The sequence below is a fragment of the Anabrus simplex genome, chromosome 6 (genome assembly GCF_040414725.1).
Source record: "Anabrus simplex isolate iqAnaSimp1 chromosome 6, ASM4041472v1, whole genome shotgun sequence".
NCBI lineage: Eukaryota > Metazoa > Arthropoda > Insecta > Orthoptera > Tettigoniidae > Anabrus > Anabrus simplex.
Window position 1 is genome coordinate 213,957,314 of NC_090270.1, and position 24,716 is coordinate 213,982,029.

Consider the following 24,716-nt stretch of genomic DNA (forward strand, 5'->3'; position numbering starts at 1 on the left):
GGAACATTTTACACGCTATATAGGCCTACTGTAGGCTAAGTACATTATATATACTGTATATGCTCATTTAAGTGTCGGTACTCGTCTTCAACAACTATTCTCTTTAAATAATACATTACAATACAATATTTATTTGAATATTTGAGATAACAGCATTCAATTCATTATTCGAATTCTAACTCCTTTATAGAGTGTGGTTTCATCATGCTAGTTTCATTCTTCAGTCTTGTGTGTTCCATATTGACATTGTGTTTACTTCAGATTATTTCAATATACAATATTTGGTTGCTTCCATGGATTTTTCTGTTATGTAAAGTGTCTTACATATCCAATACAAATTATCGTTGATTAAAATATATTGTTCCTAGCTGATTTACCCGTGCTTCGCTGCGGGATGCTCAGAAAGACCGACCTTGTGGCTTTCCTAATTGAAGTCAATATATAGGTCATTACAAAAACGTCAGTAAGAATGTAGCAATTAAAAGCAATGTTATCATAAAATACTCGATCAAATGAAAAATTGCACATTTTCTCACTTTTAACGAAGAAGTACTACGGTGCCGATCTAACAGTCCAAAGTTTCAGAGCTGGAATGACCCGGCCGCAGACAACCGTGAACACTGCTGCCATTATTCCGTTAAATATGCACACTTCTCATTCCAACCAGTGCCTCACAGTAGGGAATGAATAGCTCGAATGCTATGATGAACCAGTGTGTTACGTACCAGCAGTATCGGAAAATTTATGAAACAGGAATGGCATGCTAAAGAAGAAAGTTACCTAACACCCCGACTACTTCCCGCCAATATTTAGGCAGACTGTTGCACTCGTACGACTGGGCGAGTTGGCCGTCTGGTTAGGGGCGCGCAGCTGTGAGCTTGCATCCGGGAGATAGTGGATTCGGATCCCACTGTCGGCAGCCTCGAAGATGTTATTCCGTGGATTCCCATTTTTCACACCAGGGGGCTATACCTTAATTAAGTCCAAGGCGGCTTCCTTCAGACTCACAGCCCTTTCCTATCCCATCGTCGCCATAACACCTGTGTCGATGCGACCGAAGGCAATTTTTTAAAAAAGTACTCGGTACGCAGCAATAATCCTGTCCATCTCAGATGGGTGGCAACAGAAGACAAGGCACATTACAACAAACAATGGTCAATGTAATGTTATTGTTGATCAATTTTATGAACTTTCTATATTGTAGGGCTTCGCATTAGTTTTCTTTGGGCTCTGATCTTACGGCGTATTATAAAAGTATTTATAGCGTTGACTGTAGTTCCTTATCCGACTTTACATACCGATTTCATTAAATCCTGTCTACCCATTTTCTCGTGACTCGGCGCTGATAAGGACTTAGTAACAAAAATTCAAATTCATGAATATCTCTGATCATAGCCGGTATGGTAACAATGTATAAGACAAATTATCAGAAATATAATACTGTATAACTTTAGTTATGTAGTATTTATCGATACGACCACTAATAACAATTATTTAGGAATTAAATTTTAGGCCTATCCCTAAACTACCATTTTATTTCAGCGTGAATAAAATTATTTATGGCCTAGATTGTAGCGACTTATTACCCGACTTTGTATACCGATTTTCATTAAATTATCTTCAGCCCTTTTCTCGAGATGCGTGTGCATACACAGACAAATTACGGAAAAGTAAAAATTGTTTATTTCCTTGTTACTGTGGACACGACTGATACAGAAATGCCATCCTTTTTAAAAACTCAGAGTGAGATTGTGTAGTCTAAATATAATGGCATGTGACACTGGCACAAACACTTTCAGTACACAAAATTAAACGAATGTTAAAATTGTAGCCTAAGGCTGTGAAAATATACGTTTAGAAGATGGTATTAGGGTATTTATGAATATGTTAAGACTTGAATACAGTATAATAAATATGTATTACATTACTAATAATAAAATACACAACACTTTTAAAATACCGATAAAATCAAAGGTAAACAGTTTTAATTATGACCCTCTTAACAAATTTCTGCGTACGCCACTGTCTCCGTGAGGCAGCACTCACTTCATAAATAAAGTGAATAAACATACTCCTTGAAAAGGAAAGAACTGACCTTCAAAGGTGGTGTACAAAATGACGACCACCGGCTTTAATACAAACCTTCAGGCTGCCAGGTAAAGATTGATTCACACACTCCAGCTCTGGGATATACAACCCTGTGTTTCTGCCTATTGAGCGCGAAGCAGAGGCCCACCATCTCTTCTTCGCCTCTAGTGCTTCGCATTCCTATAACTTACCTTTCAGGGAGTGGGAACTTGCGCAGTACACTCACATTGTGCAGGGAGAAGACTCCTGAACCGGACAAAATCCACAATCAAATTCTTAAATATTTGAGTGACCGATGTCTCAGCGATATCCTCACCCTATTTTAATTGTAATACCAATTTCCAAGTCAGGTAGAGATCCTAATTTTATACATAGTTATAGGCCAATATGTCTTCCAAATGGCCCGGGTAACCTATTTGAAAGGATGGTGAACCGACGACATCTGTGGGCCATGAAAGAGGTACCTCGACTAGCTACCAGTATGGTTTTCACTCTCATCGATCGGTCACCGACCACATGGTCAGACTGGAAAACGCCATTCAGGAGCTCTTTCTCCAGAAGGAACACCTAGTCGCCGAAAGCTTACACTACTTGGCGATATAGGATTATTTCACACTACACCAGTGGAAACCTCGGGAAATTTGCCAACGTTTATTGAAAACTTCATGTCCTTCCGACTCTTTGGAGACCGAGTAGGGAATGCATTAATCTTAATATATCGTTCAAGAAAATGGAGCACCACAGGGATCTGAACCGAGTGTCACGCTGTTCGCAATTATTGCCAACAACGCCTTGGTTGCCGCTGTTGAGCCTACAGTCGTTCCATCGCTGAATTTAGACGATTTAGCTCTACATTACTGCTCCGGAAGGATGGCGTTTTACCTACAGCAAGCTACGCGCATTAACCGAGTTGACAGATGGCCTCTGCGACATAGTTTTCGATTTTCAGCGGCGAACACCTCGGTTTTACACTCTTGACGACGGTTTGTGCATCCTGAACAAGAGCTCCGCTTGCGAAAGTGTCTCACCAGCGGTAGACACCTGCAGGTTCCTGGGTCTCTATTTTGATAAGAGACTAATGTGACAGCCCCACATCCGTCAGCTGAAGGTTGCCTGCATGATGAGACTTAACATGCTTTCCTCAGGGGCACATCGTGTGGGCGGGGGGGCTCCGACCGTGAGTGCGGTGCTGCTACGTTTCTACATGGCAACAGTCCTCTCCCGAGTATATTATGGTAGTGCGGCTTATGGTTCAGCAGCAATGGAATGTGACGAAGTAAGAGTGTCCGCCATTCTAATGAAAACTCTCCAAATCGATTGTGAATGGCAGTTTGCCTGGAACCAAGACCAACTACAATTACATCAGACCCTAATGCAGAAAAAACATGGCGGACATCGGCGTGCGATATGAGAGGTTGAGGGAAAGGTTATGCATGTTTATTCCGAGTCACCTAAAGAAAATATCACAATTCGAACCTCATGAAATGCAACTCACTAACTCAAAATATGAATAATTAAACACCATAAGTAGCGTTATCGCGTATTGTAAGTCTAAATGAAATTTCAGAGAGGAAAATAACAAAGGGAGAATTATTGTATCAACGTCAGGTTGAAACAACACAGAGTATAAAAATATTTCACATATGAATCTCCGGTCAGCAAATACGATATATAGATGTCAACAAAGTACATTATTAACCTTACATGTAACACCACCATTAACCACAGCCCATTATGTAAAACACGCAAACAAATTTCCCCAACAAAATTTCAACCCTCCAAAATCCACCTGTATTGTTGAGTAGGTACAAGCGATATTTGTATGATAAACTTGACCGTCTAAAGCACTCGTCACCTTAAAACTCATCAGAATTGAATTTTATATAAAAAAGAACATAATCCTCACGTTAACTCACGGGAAATGGGGTTAGCTTTAGTTTACGCATGTTCATTGTAAAACGTTGAAAATTAATTTACATCATTCTTGCACCACCGTTTAAGATTAATTTAGTTTCTAAATCAAATCTTGGTCATGATTTTCCGGATCTTTCTGGGACTGATTTAATTTTCTTTGTAGTAAGGTACGTTGGCTGATAGGGTAAATGCTAGGATAGGCAACATTAGTTTTAACTTCGGAAGTTTGCGCGGCACTGGAATTAGATCACCACCTTCTACAGGTATATGTCTTCCCTCAGAATACATTTGATTTCGAAAATGATAAAATCATTAATGCACACAACATTATTAGTCCTATGATTCGTTTCAAAATTTTCCTTACGAATGCTCTTAACCCAATTTTGCCTTAATACTAGGTCTATTGGAAACTGAAACACTGAGCTCTTACTTACATCAGGCTCACAGCACATTGAACTATAAACATATTGCATAGGTAACTAAAAATAAAGAAAGTACTTTCGGAGAAGGACACGAGAATCAAAATTAACCTAATCACCACCGACATTCTTGGAATAAATAAGCTCTTTGAGAACAAACAGCTTCTTACGGCACTAAAAGAGGATCTATAATCTTAAGACCATAAATAAATATAATGTACAATTAATAATATTCAAATTTCCGTAAATATTTGGTAACAACACGGCTTACACAAATCAAAACAAACGCATGCTAGCACTCCAGCTGCCGCCATTATGGACAGTTTCGATAGGTCGGTTAAGGTCTGAGATATTGTAGTTGGTCTTGCTGGAACTATAATCACAACTCCCCAACCCGGACTTTACAAGAGATACAACGTATGTGGTGTTTCACGGGTGACGCTGAGTCTTACTCAACATGTACAGTAATTTACTCAGAAATCCGTATACAATGTAAAATTCCGCAGCAGGTACTGTACATTAGCCAGCGTGTTCGACAGAGTGAAGAGTTGAAAATTATTTTAAAAATTATATTTAAAAAAAAGGGAAAACTCGTATAGTTAACGTAATTGTTTAAATTTTAACCATATGCATAGGACTTCCAAATGTACGTTTATTCTGAACCACTGGTATTCAAAGAACTCCACTCTAAATATTATGCAGAACAAAGACTCATTGAATCTGAAGGATGTATACATAAGAAAAGAACCCACTCTTCGCTACTTTAACCTGTATAGATAGCTTTCTCTGCTAATAATTCTTTAGATGTCGATTCTTGCAAGAAATTAACAGCATTTTCACTCTGGTGTCACTGAACCTGTTTAAATAGGAGAGTCTATATTAACTAGCTACAGATTGCTAGCAAACTCTGAATAGATATTTTTTTAATGAGTTTCAAGTATTTAAACCCACCAAACTATGTACCTCATCCACCGGCAGTAGCAGCCTCGTAACAGGCCAAACGACATTTAGTTGCCCCTAAAAAAGGCAGTTTAATCTGTAACCTATGACAGCCTGTTAGGAGGTATGCCGTAAGTTATAGTACAGTATGATGTTTGGCGTTAGCCTGTAGACTGATTTGATGCAGCTGTCCATGCCACCCTATCCTGTAGTCACTTTTTCATTTCTTCATAACTATATAGTACAGTACACAAATTAAATGTTTAAGAAATGAGTGTCAGTTGACTGTACTGAAATTACTAAAAAGTAGAATTACAGTTCTATTTCTGCTGGTGTCCTTTATATATCTTTAATGTGGATGAGGTACAGAATATAAACAGTGTACTCACGACCGGCCGATGGCGAGGTTTTTATAGTTATAAAATGATGGTGCATACATAACTTGTCATTACAAGGGCACTGATATAGGTGAATTAAATATGTTGGTTCTACAATTAGGTCTCTGAAAGTTTATTTAGTTTATTGTTAGTCACAGTTTGTTTTTCCCTTTTGTAAAAATTCCATGGGTGTGTGTGTGTGGAATTCTAACCCCCAGTAACACACCCGGCCCTCATAAACCACTTCCTTTGCACATAAATTACATTTAGATTTCTCCCACAACCCATCAATTAGGCCCCTTTAAACAAGTCAATGTATTCCAAAGATCCCAATTCTCAACTAAAATTTTTCTTCATTATAGTGATTCAGTAAGATCACCCTAATGAAATATTAGGCCACAGTTTAAGCTACCAATTTCACATTTATCACATACCAATTATCATGAAAATCTACCTAATGTGCTCTAAAAATATAACTTTACGTGGCACTCGTGAACCGTGAATCATAAAATCCACAACACATTCCACTGCTCTCCAGTGCAATGACGTGCACCATTCCGAACATCAGGAAATATTGGAAGTGATCAGTGAGAGAACTATTTGCAGAGAGCAACTCTCACTGAAAGATCCAACAATAACATTAAGGAGTACTCAGTCAATGAAAATGGTTCCAGTTTTATTTTGATAAATATTGAGGGTTCAGATCGATGCTATAGTAACTTACATTTTACATTAAAGCAAACTGAAACATCCTGTGTTTGCCAGAAAATCACCCTAGAAAGGTATGGCTGTTAGAATTGCCTACAATATAGACAGCCATAAGACTCCATTGCCATTTCTGGCACACATAAGCTTTTAATTTACTTTAATGTAAAATTAAAAATTGCTCGTTATGATAGTACTGATCTGAACAATTGATGAACACACTTCAAACACGCAGAAATGAGAGATTCCCAACTTATTACCAATGAACACTGAAACTACTAGATTTTTAGATACCCTTAAAATAGATTTTATTTCTAGAGATTTCCAATGTTCACATTACCTCCAATAACACAAATTTTACTTGAAAACTCAAGTTATTAAAGACCAGAATGGATCATAAAACCATTTCCAGCTTCATTCTTACCTTAATAATCCATTTTCCATAGAAGGCAACTTTAACAACTCCAAAATAAATCTCCAGCTTTCAATTTATGCGCTATTTGCAATTTCAAGGAAGCACTGTGGAGACATCTTATGCACCAGCAAGGATCATTTGTAAACTTGATGCTGCTACTTACAACCGTTAAATTCTTACCCCATCTGTTTTTCAAATGTTATTAAACTTGAATGTACTACCTCTTTTTACATGTAGGATATTAGTTTTAAGAATTTATCCTTTTATTATATCTAATTTATTTTGTCTTAATTTAATCTTATTCATCATTCTTGTATCACTGTCAACTTAATTAGTATTAAATTATTATTGTAAAGTGATACAATGTAATATACATATAATTTCAGTGCCTGGCAGATGGAAGAGAAGGACTGAAGGCCTTAAACTTGCCAGGAAAAATAAAACATTACTAACTTGATAAAAGCATTTAAAAAATTCTATAAAATTCACCCTAAGTTTATTCAAAATTTTCATGAATGCATTACCTTAACCTGCGAGAAATACTGCATAGCAGCATCATTACTTCACACTAAGAAAAATTACGTTCACTCTTCAATTGCAAGGAATCCTATTTAAGTCCTGTTACTATTGCATCTTTATGAAACTGGATCCAGTCATTACGAACCCCTTTCATAATTTGTATTCTGCACTTTTCTAATTACCCGACTATAGCAAATGCAAAACTATAACATTATTCAATATTTAATTTATCAAGTCATTAAATTACCACTCAAAAGTAGAGACAAAGCTATAATTAACTTGCCAACAATTGTCCATACATTTTCATGCTACAACAGTATTTCTCTCAGGATAAGTACTTCCAGCAGGAAGTGGTAGATTAGGAAAACAGGTTAACAGGAATTAAAAACAATTGTGAGAAATTTAACATTTAATATCAATACGCAAGTCAAAAATGGCACAATTTGGAGAAAAAATGTAATGGACAGAAATTAGAAAAGAAATCAACTAAAAAACAAATTAATGCATCCTCCTTCGTAACGAAACATACATGTTCAGTCCTTTAGTACTTCGTGTACTTGCGAATGTATAACGAGAATCTACAAAAAGTACAATACATAGAAAAAAAGACGTAAAGAAGTGGAAGAGGCGCTCAAAATTTTGTCTTGGAAAAAAAAAATAATTTGGTCAATTCAAATTTAGTTTTCATCAACTTCTTCTTCCTGCTCCTCATAAAAGTCTGCATCTTCGTCAGCGGTGGCTTCTTGATATTGTTGGTATTCTGATATAAGATCATTCATATTTGACTCTGCTTCAGTGAATTCCATTTCGTCCATGCCCTCCCCAGTGTACCAATGCAAGAAAGCCTTGCGCCTGAACATGGCAGTGAACTGCTCTGATATACGCTTGAAAATCTCCTGGATGGCAGTGGAGTTACCAATGAAGGTGGCAGACATCTTCAGACCTCGAGGTGGGATATCGCAGACAGCAGTTTTCACATTGTTGGGAATCCATTCCACAAAGTAACTGCTGTTCTTGTTCTGGATGTTCATCATTTGCTCGTCAACTTCTTTCATCGACATACGGCCCCTGAAAATTGCAGCCACTGTGAGGTAGCGACCATGTCGTGGATCGCAGGCAGCCATCATATTCTTTGCATCGAACATCTGTTGCGTAAGTTCAGGAACTGAGACAGCACGGTACTGCTGACTACCACGGGATGTGAGGGGAGCGAAACCAGTCATAAAGAAGTGGAGTCGAGGGAATGGAACCATATTAACGGCGAGTTTCCTGAGATCGGCATTCAACTGACCAGGGAACCTAAGACACGTCGTAACACCGGACATTGTTAGAGAAACAAGATGGTTCAAGTCACCGTAGGTAGGGGTTGAGAGTTTCAGTGTCCTGAAGCAAATATCGTAGAGAGCTTCGTTATCAATACAGTAGGTTTCGTCTGTATTTTCGACCAACTGGTGGACAGAGAGGGTAGCATTGTATGGTTCCACAACAGTGTCTGATACTTTGGGAGAAGGTACTACTGAGTAAGTGTTCATGATTCTGTCTGGGTATTCTTCACGGATCTTGGAGATAAGTAGAGTCCCCATGCCGGAACCAGTACCACCTCCCAGTGAATGCGCTAGTTGGAATCCCTGCAAGCAGTCGCAGCCTTCGGCCTCTTTTCTGACTACATCCAGAACAGAATCCACCAACTCTGCTCCTTCTGTGTAGTGACCCTTTGCCCAGTTGTTGCCAGCACCGCTCTGGCCGAAAACAAAATTATCGGGACGGAAAATCTGGCCGAAAGGTCCTGAACGAACAGAGTCCATGGTGCCGGGTTCAAGATCCACAAGAATGGCACGAGGCACATATTTGCCCCCAGAAGCTTCATTGTAGTAAACGTTGATACGCTCCAGCTGAAGGTCCGAGTCTCCGTGGTAGGATCCAGTTGGGTCGATTCCATGCTCATCAGAAATGATCTCCCAGAACTACAAAGAAACAGAAATGACATCAATAACATCCAATGAGCAACAGAAAATCCTCACAAATGATTACACACTGCCATTTCTTACAATAGTATCACTGGAAATATTTATTCATCATGGCCAAGACATAATTGCCCAGTTCCACGCTGCTCTGGCAAGTGACTATGTGAAATACACTCTGCAATGCAATCCATTTTCCAGACATGTGTATCTTAGAGAGAAAGTCTGATCCTGAAATTAAGACCCTCTGATATTGCATGAACATCAATACATAATTTCCATAATGCCTTAGAAATCAAAGACCAAGCAAATTCAAGAAAGAAAGAAAGAAAGAAATAAGTTAAACTTAACATGCGAGAATAAATATGCAAGAATTTTTTTTTTTTTTTTTTTACAATTTGTCCTGAGAGGATTTAAAATAATATAGAAGTGATGCAAGCTTGGCATAAATTCCCAAGAAACCAGCTAAACATTGGGCACTGGAAAAGAAAAGAGAACCTTTGCAGAATTTTCTGTTTAACTGAGAGGGAACTTAAATTCTGCCACATTGATAACTTTAAAACATACTAAAACAATTCATGTAATATAAAACCGTACATAATGGTGTTTCTTCAGATAGCACAGAAGGATAAGCATTGCAGCAAGTCCTGATCTCCTGCCATTTCCAACAAAAATACAGTAGAATCCAGCTTTTTTTTTCTTAAACCAACATTTTTCAACACCACGATTGAAACGTTGGAAACCCTAGAATTTTAAAGTAATTCAATTTCAAACATTACTGCCTCAAATATACATAAAATGATGTGGAATAACATTACTAAAAAAAGGCGAACTGCTAATTCCCAGGACAAAATGTCTGAAGTTTATCCAAGGCATACAAGCTGGATTTTCATCTATTAAAAACCACAGCCTTCCTAAATATTTCATTCATTGCAAAAGAAATTTCAGCAACAAGAGTGACGAATATCAATTAACATAACCCACTGTGGGAGGGCAAAAGAAAGCTGCAACTCATTACAGAACAAATTGTTTTTCGTGGAGTAGGAGTCTTCCTCCCACATTAAAATAATCATGGAAGAAATATGGCGCACCATGATATCAAGAGGGTTGTGTTCGTTCCAGCATATGAGTACATCTAGATTCACTGAACGGCAAATCATTGCTGGAACAGAGGAAAATGTGGTGATACGTCCGTATAGATAGTTAATACTGCTGTACTTAGAATGAACTACAATTTGTTGGCCGAACCAGAATATGAAAGACTTAGCAGCCACCAGCTAAACACTCACCAACCCAAATGAGCCTACAGCAAAATTTGGGCATGCCACCTGGTATATTCCTCTCCAGTGAAAGCAATTTCAAACGCACACTAACATATACAGGGCCAATATATGTCAGGTGTGTCAGCCACCACACCCTCGCCTGGCCTGTTTCCTTGAACTATTCATTTCCTTCCTTTCTGCCTGCCATACATGGGTCAACAAGAATTCCAACGAGAATAGAATAGAGCTGAGTAACCGTAAAACCAGAATATGATACAGGACAGTAAGAAAGCAGTATATTTCATATCTTTACGATTATGAAGTGCTGAAAATGCCAAAAATGAAGTGCCACAATCAGATGCAATTACTGACTGGCATGGCAGAGGAAACTACATTTTGAAAATGGTAAGTTAAAAATAAATTATACATGGAACATTTCACAGCAAAACAAGAATGCATTAATCCTTGAGAATGGAACTTCAGCAGTCTATATGAATTCTTATAGGTGTGATAAGAGTACGATTTGGCAAAATTAGACCAGATGATATTGAATGGTAGGACATATCTTGAACACACCCATGACTAGCTCATTTGGTTTTTGACAGGAAGTGTAGGCAGTAGGAACTGTAGGGGTAGACCAAGTCCTGAATATTACAAACAGATTGGAGTAAATGCAGGAGTTAGTAGTTCTGTAGAAATGAAAAGTTCAACAAAAGATAGGGTGGCACGGACAGCTGCATCAAGCTAGCCTGGGCTGATGACCCAAACAAACAACGTATGCAAGTCAAAATGATAGGAGACGACACTAATGTACTTCAAATATTCTCCTCTACTTGGTTGCTTAATGATAAAAGCTTATCTGCCGTTCACTGGAATATAGATCAATTATCCAGCCACTGGACAGGATATAAAACTAGCCAGGTGAGTGGCTCAGATGGATGAAGCCATGCCCTTCTGACCACAACCTGCAGGATTCGATCCTGGCTCAGTCCGATGGTATTTGAAAGTGTTCAAATAAGTCTGCCTCATGTCGGACGATTTAAACGCAATAGGAGTAGAGATATGAAAATAAGTTTTTTACATAAATTTTTTTTTACGTCTCACTAACGCCTTTCTGATGGTTTTCAGAGACGCCGCGGTGCCGGAATGTTGTCCCGCAGGAGTTCTTTTAAGTGCCAGTAAATCCACCGACACGATGCCGAGGTATTTGAGCACCTTCAAATACCACTGAACTGAGCCAGGATCGAACCTGCCAAGTTGCGGTCAGAAGACCAGCACCTCAACTGTGTTTTTGTACACTTGCCTGAGATATACAACATTGAACAGTACACTATAAATGACAGAACATATGCCTTTGCTGGTGAGGTGTAGTGGTTACAGTGTACTATATCTTCTGGCATGGACTAAAATTTGTTACTTTCATTGACCTCTCTCAGTCTCACCCTCGGCTTTGACAATATGAAAGTGACCTAGGTATGAGCAATGCTAGTAACACATTCCTTATGCAGACAGTGCTTGTTATGAATGGTGTGAAAATCACTCATAGGGTCTGTTTGTTAATGCAGTTCAGTGGGCTTGGCAGACTGATATGTAATAGCAACGGGGAAATAACCTCACTCATTTCCCTAGTATGCCTTTTCAGTGATTCCTAGGCTACCTATGACAGCTGTTGGCAGATCAAGTCTTTGGGTATTAATTCATTTAAGTCCGAATTTTCGCTATTGCGCATGCGTGACGAATTTAATCAACATTTCACCGCGGACAAGAAAAATCTTCCTTCTACAAACAGCACAGCGAGAATGTGCCATAAGCCAGGGCAGCCAAACTTGCTCGCTGAAGGAAGGTATAACACCCGCTATTTTTATGAGCTTGGACTCTTAAGTACGCATGTATCCGCGGCACGAAACTGATTATTTTAAAAATGCATAGCATGGCTTACGAATATTAGTCAATTTTTAAGTTAATATTCGGAAAAAATTAATTATACGACCTATTTTCGACGTCACTAAACAAGTAGCGTTGCTACAGGTTGAAAGAAGAGAGGAGGGCAATCACCTGATTTATAGCAGTTAGGCCTACTCACAGTAAGGTGAGTAAGCTACTTATACTGATTGTTGTATACGGCTTCCATGCTATTGAAACAGGTCCCCGTTCAACAATTCGTGACGCCACCATGCCCCAACATGACATTTAAATCGACATGAAAGCACAAACTAAGCACGCATTGTATTACAGCAAAAAATGAGTCTTCGCATAAAATACATGCTGTTGATACAAATTCACCATAGAAATCACAAACTTCGAAATACTGGAAATTTTGAACGAAGCTACAAAACACGAGATCTCTTCGATACCGCTTGAGAGTCCAATCATAATGGGCTATTTATGAAGGGGGGTACATGTTTAGGAATGAGGAAATCATGTACGAACGATGTGAAACTAACTGAAGCAACAGTGAAGCGAGATCCTTGCTTTATGCTTACCAGGGACCTATCGACCCGCCCCAAGAAGCATTATCAACTTGCACAGAAACGTTAAAACAGACTACATTACATTGCAAGTTCACGTAGTAAGTCAAGTAGGAAGTGTTCACAGATTACTATAGGTTAGTTTGATATCCGAAGTTTTCTATGAAGCCAGCATACTTTAAAATTTCAAATCACTCCCGCGCGAGATTCGTTTCACCGCACTTTCATAGGCAATTAAACACTTAAAACAGCGCACATAAATCAACTTTGCAAATGCACGAATCATTCGTCTATTAGTTAATTACACAATACCGAACAATGTGCATACATGAACCATTGATTAAATAATCAAATTATGAACCGATTTTAACTGTACCATAATTACGAGCATGTGGTAATGGCGACCGGTCGAACTGCAGCCGATTATCACCCCTCCTCCAAACTACACATGCAAACGAAACCTTTCATTTAAAGTATCAAGCTATTTTTTTTATCACTTGGGGTTAGAAGATATGACGTTGAGGACTGTCGAACAGCGGTCCGTTTCAATAGCATGCAAGCAGGAATTGAAGTCATTCAATGAAATAATTATACTCAAATCAGGGTACTGCTCAGAAATCAAATGACTGCACTACCCTCCTTTCAACTCAACACTATTTACCAGTTCAGGAAATATATAATACAAATGCAAACTCTCAGCTGTGCTCTCCTAACCGCAAGCCCACCTCGATCGGTCATAATTATCTCTTCCGAATATTTTAACTTAAGAATTTAACTATATTTATACATGGTACACACTTTGTAAATAATCCATTACGTGCCGCGAACATGTGCATATTTACATGAGCCCAAGCAGTAGCGTAGCCGGGATTGACCGTCTGAGGGGTTGTAGTTACAAAATGGTAGAACACAATGAAGGTGCATGACCGAGCTCGATAGCTGCTTAAGTGCGGCCAGTATCCAGTATTCGGGAGATAGTGGGTTCGAACCCCACTGTCGGCAGCCCTGAAGATGGTTTTCCGTGGTTTCCCATTTTCACACCAGGCAAATGCTGGGGCTGTGCCTTAAGGCCACGGCCGCTTCCTTTCCACTCCTAGCTCTTTCCTGTCCCATCGTCGCCATAAGACCTGTGTGTCGGTGCGACGTAAAACCAATAACAAAAAGGCGCATGAATGACTTGTAAGTTTGTTTATTTTTTTGTAAAAATTCCTTGGGGGAGGGGTTCTAACCCTCAGTAATTCCCTGGCTACGCCCATAAGCCCAAGCTCATAATGACCACCGGTGTTAAACGCCGCCTCCCTTCCGCGAGGAAGGGTTGGCTGCCCTGGCTTACGTCACATGTGCTGTAGGGTGTGACTTCATACGAGTCACGAACATTTTTCTTTTCCACTTGTGAAATGTTTTCAATTCGTTGCGCATGCGCAGTAGCGAAATTTCGGATTTAGTTTTTCACTACAATTACTGCGCATGCCTGGCGATGCTCTATTGGAAACTAGTTTACGAGTAAAATCATCCTTGCAAGAACGCTGCTCACAACTCAATAGAACACGTGATTGCAAGGCGCAACGGCGGGAAAGACATTTAATAAATAACGACGTTCACTGCTTTACATTCCAACAGCAGTAAACTGGTGAATTCTTGTTACCCGTTTTTTATCGACTTCTACAAAACTAATAGGTTAAAATTAAATTCCATGGAAAATATAAATAAGCGTACATGAGAAATTGTAGCTAAAACTGAACGAACAGCAAAATAATTTCACACCCATGTTCATTTGGATTCCCTCTTTCAACTTCTTGATACTTGGAAGTTTTCTCCACAGCCAAATTTGAGTACACAATATGCTCTAATGACAAAGAATCAGGTATACTCAATTTAATGTGATACAGCCGCTTGAACTTTTGCTTTAATAAAGGAATGTACTGTTCGGTAGTACACCTGCTCCGGTAGTTTCAGATTAAAAATCTCCTGGCGTCCTGTTAATTGCTCCCAATCTTTAGAAGGGGTCAATAAATATAGAGAAAAAAAATGGTGTTTCAAGTTCAAATACGAATCGGGATCAGTAGATTACTGTCAGTATTTATGTGTATGCCATTCATGACTAGGGAAGCCATTCTCCCAAAATCTATTTTTACTTTTTTCGTCCACTTTTGGCTAAGTTATAATTTGAAACGATAAGCTGCTAATAGAGTTACTTTTGTTGATATTAAAACACTAAATGTAATGTTGAGCCAATCAACGTCTCCGAACGAAGCAGTCTGGAAGCCTACATACCACAGATAAGCAAGAATTTGTTGCAAGGGCCTTACTTTTTCCCATTAACTCCCGACATGGTACGCAAAACTGAAACGGCATACGGCTCCGTTAAATTTTCTGCAACATCTCGACTGATACGAAAATCTGCAATTAATTTGCCATTATTATACCTAGGCACCACAGTACGGTTCGTGGTATGGGTTACTGTAGTTGCGTCCTTAGTTTGTGAACCATGGGTAACTGCTGAGTTGGACTACCTGCAAGTAGAGTAGCATTCTACTTCACAAATTTACCGAGCTCAGAACATTTTAAGCAAACCTTGGACCAATGGGAGTAACGGAGTTCCACTCCCATTTGACAGGAGAGGGACTCCTTAGAAACTAGGCGAGCAAAATTGAATTCAATGGGCAGCTATCAATATTAATGGAGCTTATGGAAGAAAGAACTGGCTCAATCAGCAAAGATGCATATAATGTGTGCTAGGAGTACGTGATATTTGGGTAAGGGGAGATAACGATGAAGAGACAGGAGGTTATAAAGTGTACTTGATGGATGTTAAAAAGGGAAGGGCAGAGTATGGGGTAGGATTGTTTATCAGGAATACTATTGCATGCAGCATAGTTTCTGTTAGGCACATAAGTGAGCGAATGATGTGGGTAGATTTGGCAGTTGAAGGAATTAGGACAAGAACTGTCTTAGTGTATTCACCATGCGAGGGTTCAAATGAGGATGAAGTTGACAAGTGTTATGAAGGATTAAGTGACATTGTAGTAAGGGTCAATAGCAAGGATAGGATAGTGCTAATGGGCGATTTCAATGTAAGAGTTGGAAATAGATCATTAGTCCAGCCGATGGTGTTCCGTGCGTGGTGGTACTTATTACAAGTAGCATCATGGTTCTAATTTGACCATCCCTTGGTTGCCTCTTTTAGTCGCCTCTTACAACAGGCAGGGGAGGGAAACCTTTCTGGACAGTAATAAAGAAAAAAGGAAATGAACAGTGTTTTCAGTAATTCAAATGAACTCATAATAGATCCCACGGAATCACCGGACAGGTGGAGGGAATATTCTGAACATCATCTCAACGTAAAAGGAAATCTTCCTGGTGGTGTTGCAAACAGCCAAGATCATGGGGAGGAGGAAAATAATGGTGGTGAAATTACACTTGAGGAAGTGGCAAGGATGATAAATGAACTCTTGTCACAGCAGCAGGGATAGATGAAATTAGATCTGAAATGGTGAAGTATAGTGGGAAGGCAGGGATGAAATGGCTTCATAGAGTAGTAAGATTAGCATGGAGTGTTAGTAAGGTACCTTCAGATTGGACAAAAGCAGTAACTGCACCTATCTATAAGCAAGGGAACAGGAAGGATTGCAACAACTATCGAGGTATCTCATCGATTAGTAAACCAGGCAAAGTATTCACTGGCACCTTGTAAGGGAGGGTGCGGTCAGTCGAGAGGAAGTTCGATGAAAACCAGGGTGGTTTCAGACCTCAGAGGGGCTGTCAAGATCAGATTTTCAGTATGTACCAGGTAACTGAAAAATATTACGAGAGGAATAGACAGTTGTATTTATGATTCGTAGATCTAGAGAAAGCATATGACAAGGTACCGAGGGAAAAGATTTCTGCCATACTGGGGGACGATGAAATTAATTGTAGATTATTGAAAAAATTTATATCAGTAGGTAAGAAATTCAACAGAATTGAATGTCAGATTGGCGATACAAAGCTAGAAGAGGTAGATAATTTTAAGTATTTAGGTTTGTGTTCTCTCAGGATGGTAATATATGCCCAGTGAGATTGAATCAAGGGGGTGTAAAGTTAATGCAGTGAGCTCGCAGTTGCAATCATCAAGAGTGTTCTGTAAGAAGGAAGTCAGCTCCCCGACGAAACTATCTTTACATCCGTCCGTTTTCAGACCAACTTTGATTTACGGGAGCAAGCTTGGGTGGACTCTGGATATCTTGTACAGGAGTTAGTAACACATGAACATAGCGAGAATTATTGCTGGTACAAACAGGTGAGAACAATGGCAGGAGGGTACTCTGAATGAGGAGATAAAGGCTAAGTTAGGAATTAACTCTAGGAAGCTGTATGCATAAAGCGGCTTCGGGGGTGGGGTCATGTGAGGCGAATGGAGGATAGGTTACATAGAATGAGCTCGTATGGACGGTAAGAGATGTAGAGGGAGACCAAGACTATGGTTGTACTCTTGTTTCTAAATATTTAAAGATAAGAGGTATAGAACTAAACAAGGCTGAAAGGCATTACGGTCTATAATGTATGTATGGCACCACAGTTTCAAAATAGTGTTAAATTTTTGGTCTCCTTTCTTCAAATAATTCCAGCAGGCCAAATTCATCAACAATAGAATCTGGGATTTCATCACTACTGGCACTACTCTCTGAACTACTTTATATCCGACATCCTGAAAAAGTTCATCCAAATAATTGTCACTCTCGGCTTATACTAAAGTAGATCTTTCATCAATATCAACATAGGCCTGCTTTATTATATTCCACACTAAGTATTTAATTATTTATTGCATGATAAAATATCACTAGCAGGTATTTAACACTATCAGTGAATTTACCACTTACAATAGTTTAAAACACGAAAGGAAGAATTCGCCATTTTACTTAGGGCCTAATATGTATTTTTTTATTTAAAAAAAAAAGGTATTTCACAGGATCACCGGATTTTACTCGTGCTCATATATCCACAACATCATGATACATGAGGAAGTTGGTCAAAAGACAATTAAGCAGTAAGAGGAATTCGTCAGAATCATGCATGTATTAAAAATGTATCTACAATAGTTGCACCACTATAGAGATGGTCGATAAATCACAGCCTGCTACTTTGTCACCGATATATCAGATACGCTATCCCCGAAGTATCTATGACAAAATATTGTTTAACACTATAGGTCGCTGGTAAATATATTTACCACTTGTGTTGCCATAGAAACTGTTCAGATGGCAATGCCCTAAGTTGCCGTAACCGTCTGCTTCCTAGTCTAGCAACGCTCTCTGGTAAGAATATTTACCACTTTTTTCGAAACTCGCGCTTCACTGATATTTGAATCGTTTCACTTCCGAAAGTGGTACAGTTTACTCGTGTAGGCATTGTGTTGACCATAAAATACAGCTCATTTTAAGCTAGATACTGGATTTTCCTGAATTACACAAGGATATTTTGATCATTTTGTTAACAGATAACATTTCGTGGTTAACTTGGAAAGATTTAATTAAAATTATAATTTGTCTACACATGAAGTACCAAGAAAGGCAAAGCTTGTTTTACATACTGATAACATGCTCATTTTCAATGCAATTGGTAATATAAATATCGGAAAACAGACTTCAGAGCTTCTAGTTACATTTTTTTACATATGCCTCTTCCTACAATATTGTGGCCAACATGTTATATTCACTAACATGAAAACATTCAGCAAGACTGAGGTCGTGGACGTAACGTTTTATCAGTCACAAGATGTATTAGCTTCCCAGATTATGAAACTGGATTTATACCCAAACAAAACTTCATGTGTGTTTCAGAAAAACAAATTTAGTCAATCCGTATGATATTCAGTTCCTCTGAGTTCAGGGGCGTAAACAGAAAATAATTATAGTAATAATAAATACATTTTCAGGGTAATTATGGATGTAATAGACTGCCACACACAGTGGCAAACACAGGGCTTCCCATAGGGGAAGGGGCGACAAATCAGACTTTTATTGGGGGGATATATCACAAAATTCCTCTCTCTCTCCCCCCTAGGCACTTACCTGCCTGAATGCATATTTATGCTATTTTGTAACATTCTTATACAATATTAGAAATTAATTTTAGATGGTTTGTTTTGAATTGTATTTTTTGTAAGGAGAATTATGTGCCTTACTTCTATTAAAATAATAAATGGAAGATGTAAAACATTGATGTAGCCTATGTTCTTAGGTCAGTCTTTTTTGCCCATGACCCCATGATTCTAGTGCAATTTCCAGAGCCAGTGCGACATTTATAATTACATATACTTCTCGTTCCACGATTTCCATCTGCATTTTCCACCTATTTGCAAAACACTGGAAAGTTGTCATATAAGCAAAGTGGTAAATATATTTAGCAGTGCACTCAGTGGGGAAGGAAATCCTAAATGCTCTCTGGTAAAAATACTTACCACCCCATATCGCATAATCAAACAATGTATAGACTCTAATGACTTATTTAATCACATAAGTAATATATTTTATTCCCCAAGGCTTTTCCCTATAAAGGGTTAAGTTGTGCACTTTAATCACATTCACAGGACTATGTTATCTGCTGCAGCTCAAGGCCTATATCGGTTTATCATTTACCTGTTACTTACGGCGATATTAAAGGTGTTAAATCATACATTTTATCACATATTTATGAGCACAGTAGAGAGAATATTACCTACTGTATCTAGCAACTCAACAACAGCTACTTATGTTTCATATGTAGCACGTATGTAACGGGGCAGTCACAGCTGGCAAATGAAGCAAGTTTGAACGTATTTTTTCTCCAAGTACTTTTCCAATTTCCAAAATAATCACGGTGCTGAATTTGTAATGCTTGTAGATTTAAGGCTATGCGTACAAAATAGCGTGGTACCGTTTTAAAATGGGAAGTTAATACCATGATCTCAAGATATTGAGGCCACGAAACAGTACTGTACCCCTTGGTACCATTGCTGAAAGTGAAAAAATGTCAATACCGTTTAAGAATTATTTGACGTCGACAACTTAGCTGAATAACCCTGTATATGGGAGGAATCTTAGTATTAAGTTCATAAATTTCTTATTTGTTGCTAACGAAGAAACTCTTAATATGCCTCAGTTTTTCGGTTCCATTTTCTTCAATCTTCATTGCACTTAGGTATCGTAATACCAGCACCTGTTGTGTTGTACTTTTACGATATATTGTATGAACACTCATCATAAAGGTAATTTTATTTTTAAACCTACATAAAGTACTGTAAATAATTAGTATCCCGGGACACGACACGGGTCATCGCATTCCGTTTGTTAATTTATTGCTTCCGAAAGAAAGAAAAAAAATACTACCCGACAATGACAACTAGAATTATTTCGAAACTGGCCGCCCGCGACCGAAGAGTGACCGTGACAATCGTGCTTCCTGTGCCTGAATCACAGATACAAGTCATATCTTTGACTCAGATACGCCGGTCACATTCTGAAATATCATTTAAGCTCATCTGTACACCACTGAATTAGCTTAATGCGCATGCGTCTCCTGGGCGGAGTTTGCTGTTCATCCGCGAATCGTTCCGATCGTCAGCCAACCATCTGGTAAGTTTCAAACGCTGCAAGAACGTATGACTCGTGATCAGAAACAGAGTATGCAATGGAAGAATACGTAAAATTATTTGAGCATGCGCGTGACAATTTGAAACGGTTGGTAACGGCTGCAAGAACAAAGCTATTAATTCCTTGTCGCTAACACCCTATGACGTTGTCACTCCCAGCCATATAATTATACGGTATGTAGTGTTACTGTTCAATGTTTTATATCTCGGGTAATTGTACGAAAAAAAAAAAAAAAAAAACCCAGTATTTTCACACCTCTACTCGTTGCTTGTATCCTAATGAATAATAGTATCTCACACGCCTACAAGCAAACTGTCGATGGTAGGCTTCTTTCCCGTAACCCGTATTATTTCCGTTAAAAGGGAAATTATATTTCGAACATTATAAGTGTTTTAAACAGCTGGCACCATGTTTGTTAACGAACAATTTCCAGTAACGTTCCCATTTCCGGTAACCTTTTGGCGCTCACCTCTGTCCTTGGGTGGCCTAACAGTCATTTTTGTTTCAAACAACATGCCGGCCCGCTCTCATAGATAGCCTTGATGGTTCTTATACCTTGCGTATCTTGAATACGTTTGGATGTTGCAATTTCTAGTATGTACCGGTATACAAATAATACTTCATTTAACTACAAATTTGTGGCGACTTGTGCGTTTAGAATTTTAAAATATCTTCTCTTGATCTCTGGCTATATTTTATTACAATGGTTTATATAGAATTTACGAGCGAGTAGGATAAGTAAAATCAACAAATATTTAAAGCACTTGTAAACGTACTTTTTTAATGTTTTTAAACCTCATGAAAGTACTAGATTCAAATGATGTAGGAATCAATGAAAATAGACCGCGTGAGGGCAAATCTGCTTTACACACCTTGCAGGCCTGCCGTTACGTAACAAGCGCCCTAGGTTTGGCTTGTGGCTATTTATCTATATTCCAATCAATAATACGGACCAATAAATAATAATGGCGTGTGACCTCCAAGGGGTCTGGTGCAGGTCTTTCGAGCTGACGCCGTATCAGCTACCTGAGTTTCTGTGAGAAATGGGGCTCTACCTAAAATTAATTCCAATGTTCAAGACGGGAAAAACACTCACCCCCTGAACCAGGGGAAATAGCCAATGAATGCTAAAATCCACGACCAGACCGGGAATCTAATCCAGGACCCATTGGCCATGGAGCCAGACTACGAACCGATGAAAATTTAAAGATGAATTAGCCGTATATAGTCCCAAAAAATGGAAACACCCTGCTGGCATGCATAACAGTATTTCGGGAAAAAAAAAAAAAAAATCTGCGAAATAACCGAACTACAGTATACTTCTTAAACCAAGGCAAAACTGTGCCTATTCCGAACAGTTGTATTAGGCACACATGACCATTAATAGAGAGAACAAAGAAATCGCAAGCCTTGCACATTACGAGAAGAAACAACGGTCACGATTATTGCATGTTAGTTGAGCAGCACTCGTTACAACATGGAAGTAATTCAAACACTGGAATCGAAACTCAATGCAAGAACCATAAAATAACATTAACACAATACAAATTATCTCACCTTTGCTCCAATCTGGTTTCCGCATTGTCCAACCTGGATGTGTACAATCTCCCTCATCTTGGTAACTTAGTTTGTGCTCTCCAAAACTTTCCACACGCTTTCAGCAGACCAAGTGAACTGTCGACGTGCCTTATACCAACGGATTCCTTAAGCAACCGGCTGCTACACTCCAGCCCAAATCTGATTGGTCACCTCTTCAGACAACAGCTACGTCATATAGCCAACCTACTAGAAAGTTACTAAACCCACTCCATGATTTGAGTGGCTGCATAGGCGTGTCACACATGTTGGAATAAATCTATTTATACATTCAACCACAGTTAATATTTTTCCGTGATTTAACGAAAAACGTGGCGCTTCATTAAACGTGTTTTAAGTTTCAGACTTCAGGTGTACCGAAGCAGGGGCGCTGATTCCAGGGGAGTGCTACAGTGCTCGAGCACCCCCCCCCCCCATCCCACAAACAGGGAAAAAGAAAGATAACAAAAGAAGTATTAACAGAAATAAATAAAGAAGGGGGAATCTTAATTTTTCGTCTTAGTTCTTAACACTAACAATACCAAGATATTGTCTGTTCCGTGTATACCAACGGGTGGGGGATCTGAGGAGCCCACTAAGAAATATTTCTTTAGTTTATTCTTAATCACAAGTGAGATATATACTCGTTTTTACATGTACATCTGAACGTTCTTTTTCCTCCCTGCGCAGTACCATGACGCAATGAAAACTGAATGACAATGCAATCATGTATGTCCATAATAAAAAAAACAAAAATAAATTAACCCAGAAACTGTGGCGAATATTTTCATCAAACGATTGACTGTTCGTAGGAACACTTTCTTTATGAGTGAGAATTAAAAATTCCGAAAGATTAAGACTTTTTCTTTTTATTGTTTACTAATAATAAGCGCCAAATTTAAGGCATTTTACTTGTTAAAGTTCAGTTCGGGATCATTCTACGAGAAAACTACACTAAAGCTTAAGATTTTAGAGCAATTTGTATTTCTTTAGCTTCCATCATTTTAATTCACATATATTTAAAATGTAAAATCTATTACTTTTTCATAATTGAAACACACCTGTACTTTTTATGTGGACTTTTGTTTATACTAATTCATTATTGTTGAAAGAGAGCCTTATACAAACAAAAGTTCATGTTTTCCATCAAGTAGTGCTAATTCAAATTACCCGGAGGCCCCGGGTTCGATTCCCGGCCAGGTCAGGCATTTTTACCTGTACCTGAGGGCTGGTTCGAGGTCCACTCAGCCTACGTGATTAGAATTGAGGAGCTATCTGCCGGTGAGATGGCGGCCCCGGTCTAGAAAGCCAAGAATAACGGCCGAGAGGATTCGTCGTGCTGACCACACGACCCCTCGTAATCTGCAGGCCTTAGGGCTGAGCAGCGGTCGCTTGGTAGGCCAAGGCCCTTCAAGGGCTGTAGTGCCATGGGGTTTGGTTTGGTTTGGTTTAGTGCTAATTCAAAAACACCTAAAACTTGCATTTTCCTGAAGGTTAAATTTCGACATTTTCCGAGGCTTTTCCCCTTTCTGAACTGTGAGTTAGAGCACTCCCACTAATTTTCAAAACCCGGCGCTGGTGTACGGAAGAAAACTTATTGAAGGAAAGAATACTGAAAAATACATTAAGAATCAATACTACTGCTCCGTCGCAACGTCATTTGAAAACTCTAATGTTAAAATGTATTTTATATATACACGTTATATATATGCAAGTGGATGTACATAATTCACCGCAATGCTCCGTCACTGCATTGTTCTACAGGGGAGGCTGGGAGTCTTGTCTCGACTCCCCTTCCCGAAGCTTGATTCCTATGTCCCGATCCACTTTCAACGTGCCCTCACCCGAGACCATCCTTCCCTGACCCAACTCATCCGTGACTTGTCCCCCTCCCGCCCCCCACTCCCGACCCCTACACAGTTTATCAGGACCTCTCTCCACCTGTTTCTTTTCCTTCCCCCGCCCCTAGGCGTCGTGGCTTTTCTCTTTTCTGAGTCTGTGACGGGACCACTCACCTCTCTCTCATCTTGCCCAGCACACTCCGCTGAGGCCGTGGGTCCGCGCGTCTTCCCACATATTATTACATCTTATACATCGCCATCACTACCTCCTGTGGGCGAGGGACACAGACGAAGAATACACCCATGTTATCCCATGATGATGATGATGTTTGTTGTTTAAAGGAACCTAACATCTAAGGTTATCGGCCTATCCCATAATGAAATTAGAACCATGAGAATACTTGTGATTATTACCACTGCGTGCGGAACACCATGGGTCGACGTTACTTGCGACTGGTACTACCTTGCAAGGTTTGGGAAAACCCTGGGTCTACGTTACATAGGAACAGCACCATTATGCCAGAAATACTACGGGTCTGGGCGTTGTTTGTGATAATGTTCATCCACCGGTCGGTTCCACTGTGTTCAGAATGGGTCTACGTTACCGGTGGGTAGTACCACTT

General features: G+C 39.2%; 1 protein-coding gene across 1 annotated transcript; it reads right to left on the minus strand.

Annotated features, from left to right (window-relative positions):
- Window positions 1-7,767: 7,767 nt before the first annotated feature.
- On the minus strand, window positions 7,768-22,388 carry LOC136876331 (tubulin beta-1 chain-like). The gene is made up of 2 exons (XM_067150183.2): window positions 22,235-22,388; window positions 7,768-9,340 (listed from the first exon to the last, which is right to left on the minus strand). Exons 1-2 carry the CDS (start codon window positions 22,289-22,291, stop codon window positions 8,054-8,056), a joined length of 1,344 nt encoding a protein of 447 aa, XP_067006284.1. The 5' UTR covers window positions 22,292-22,388; the 3' UTR covers window positions 7,768-8,053.
- Window positions 22,389-24,716: the final 2,328 nt, after the last annotated feature.

Coding starts and splice junctions, on each gene's coding strand:
- LOC136876331 (XM_067150183.2), bottom strand. CDS start 22,291: ATGAGGGAGATTGTACACATCCAGGTTGGACAATGCGGAAACCAGATT. Junction 9,341..22,234: donor GAAACCAGATTGGAGCAAAG/GTGAGATAATTT, acceptor GTTTCTTTGTAG/TTCTGGGAGATCATTTCTGA.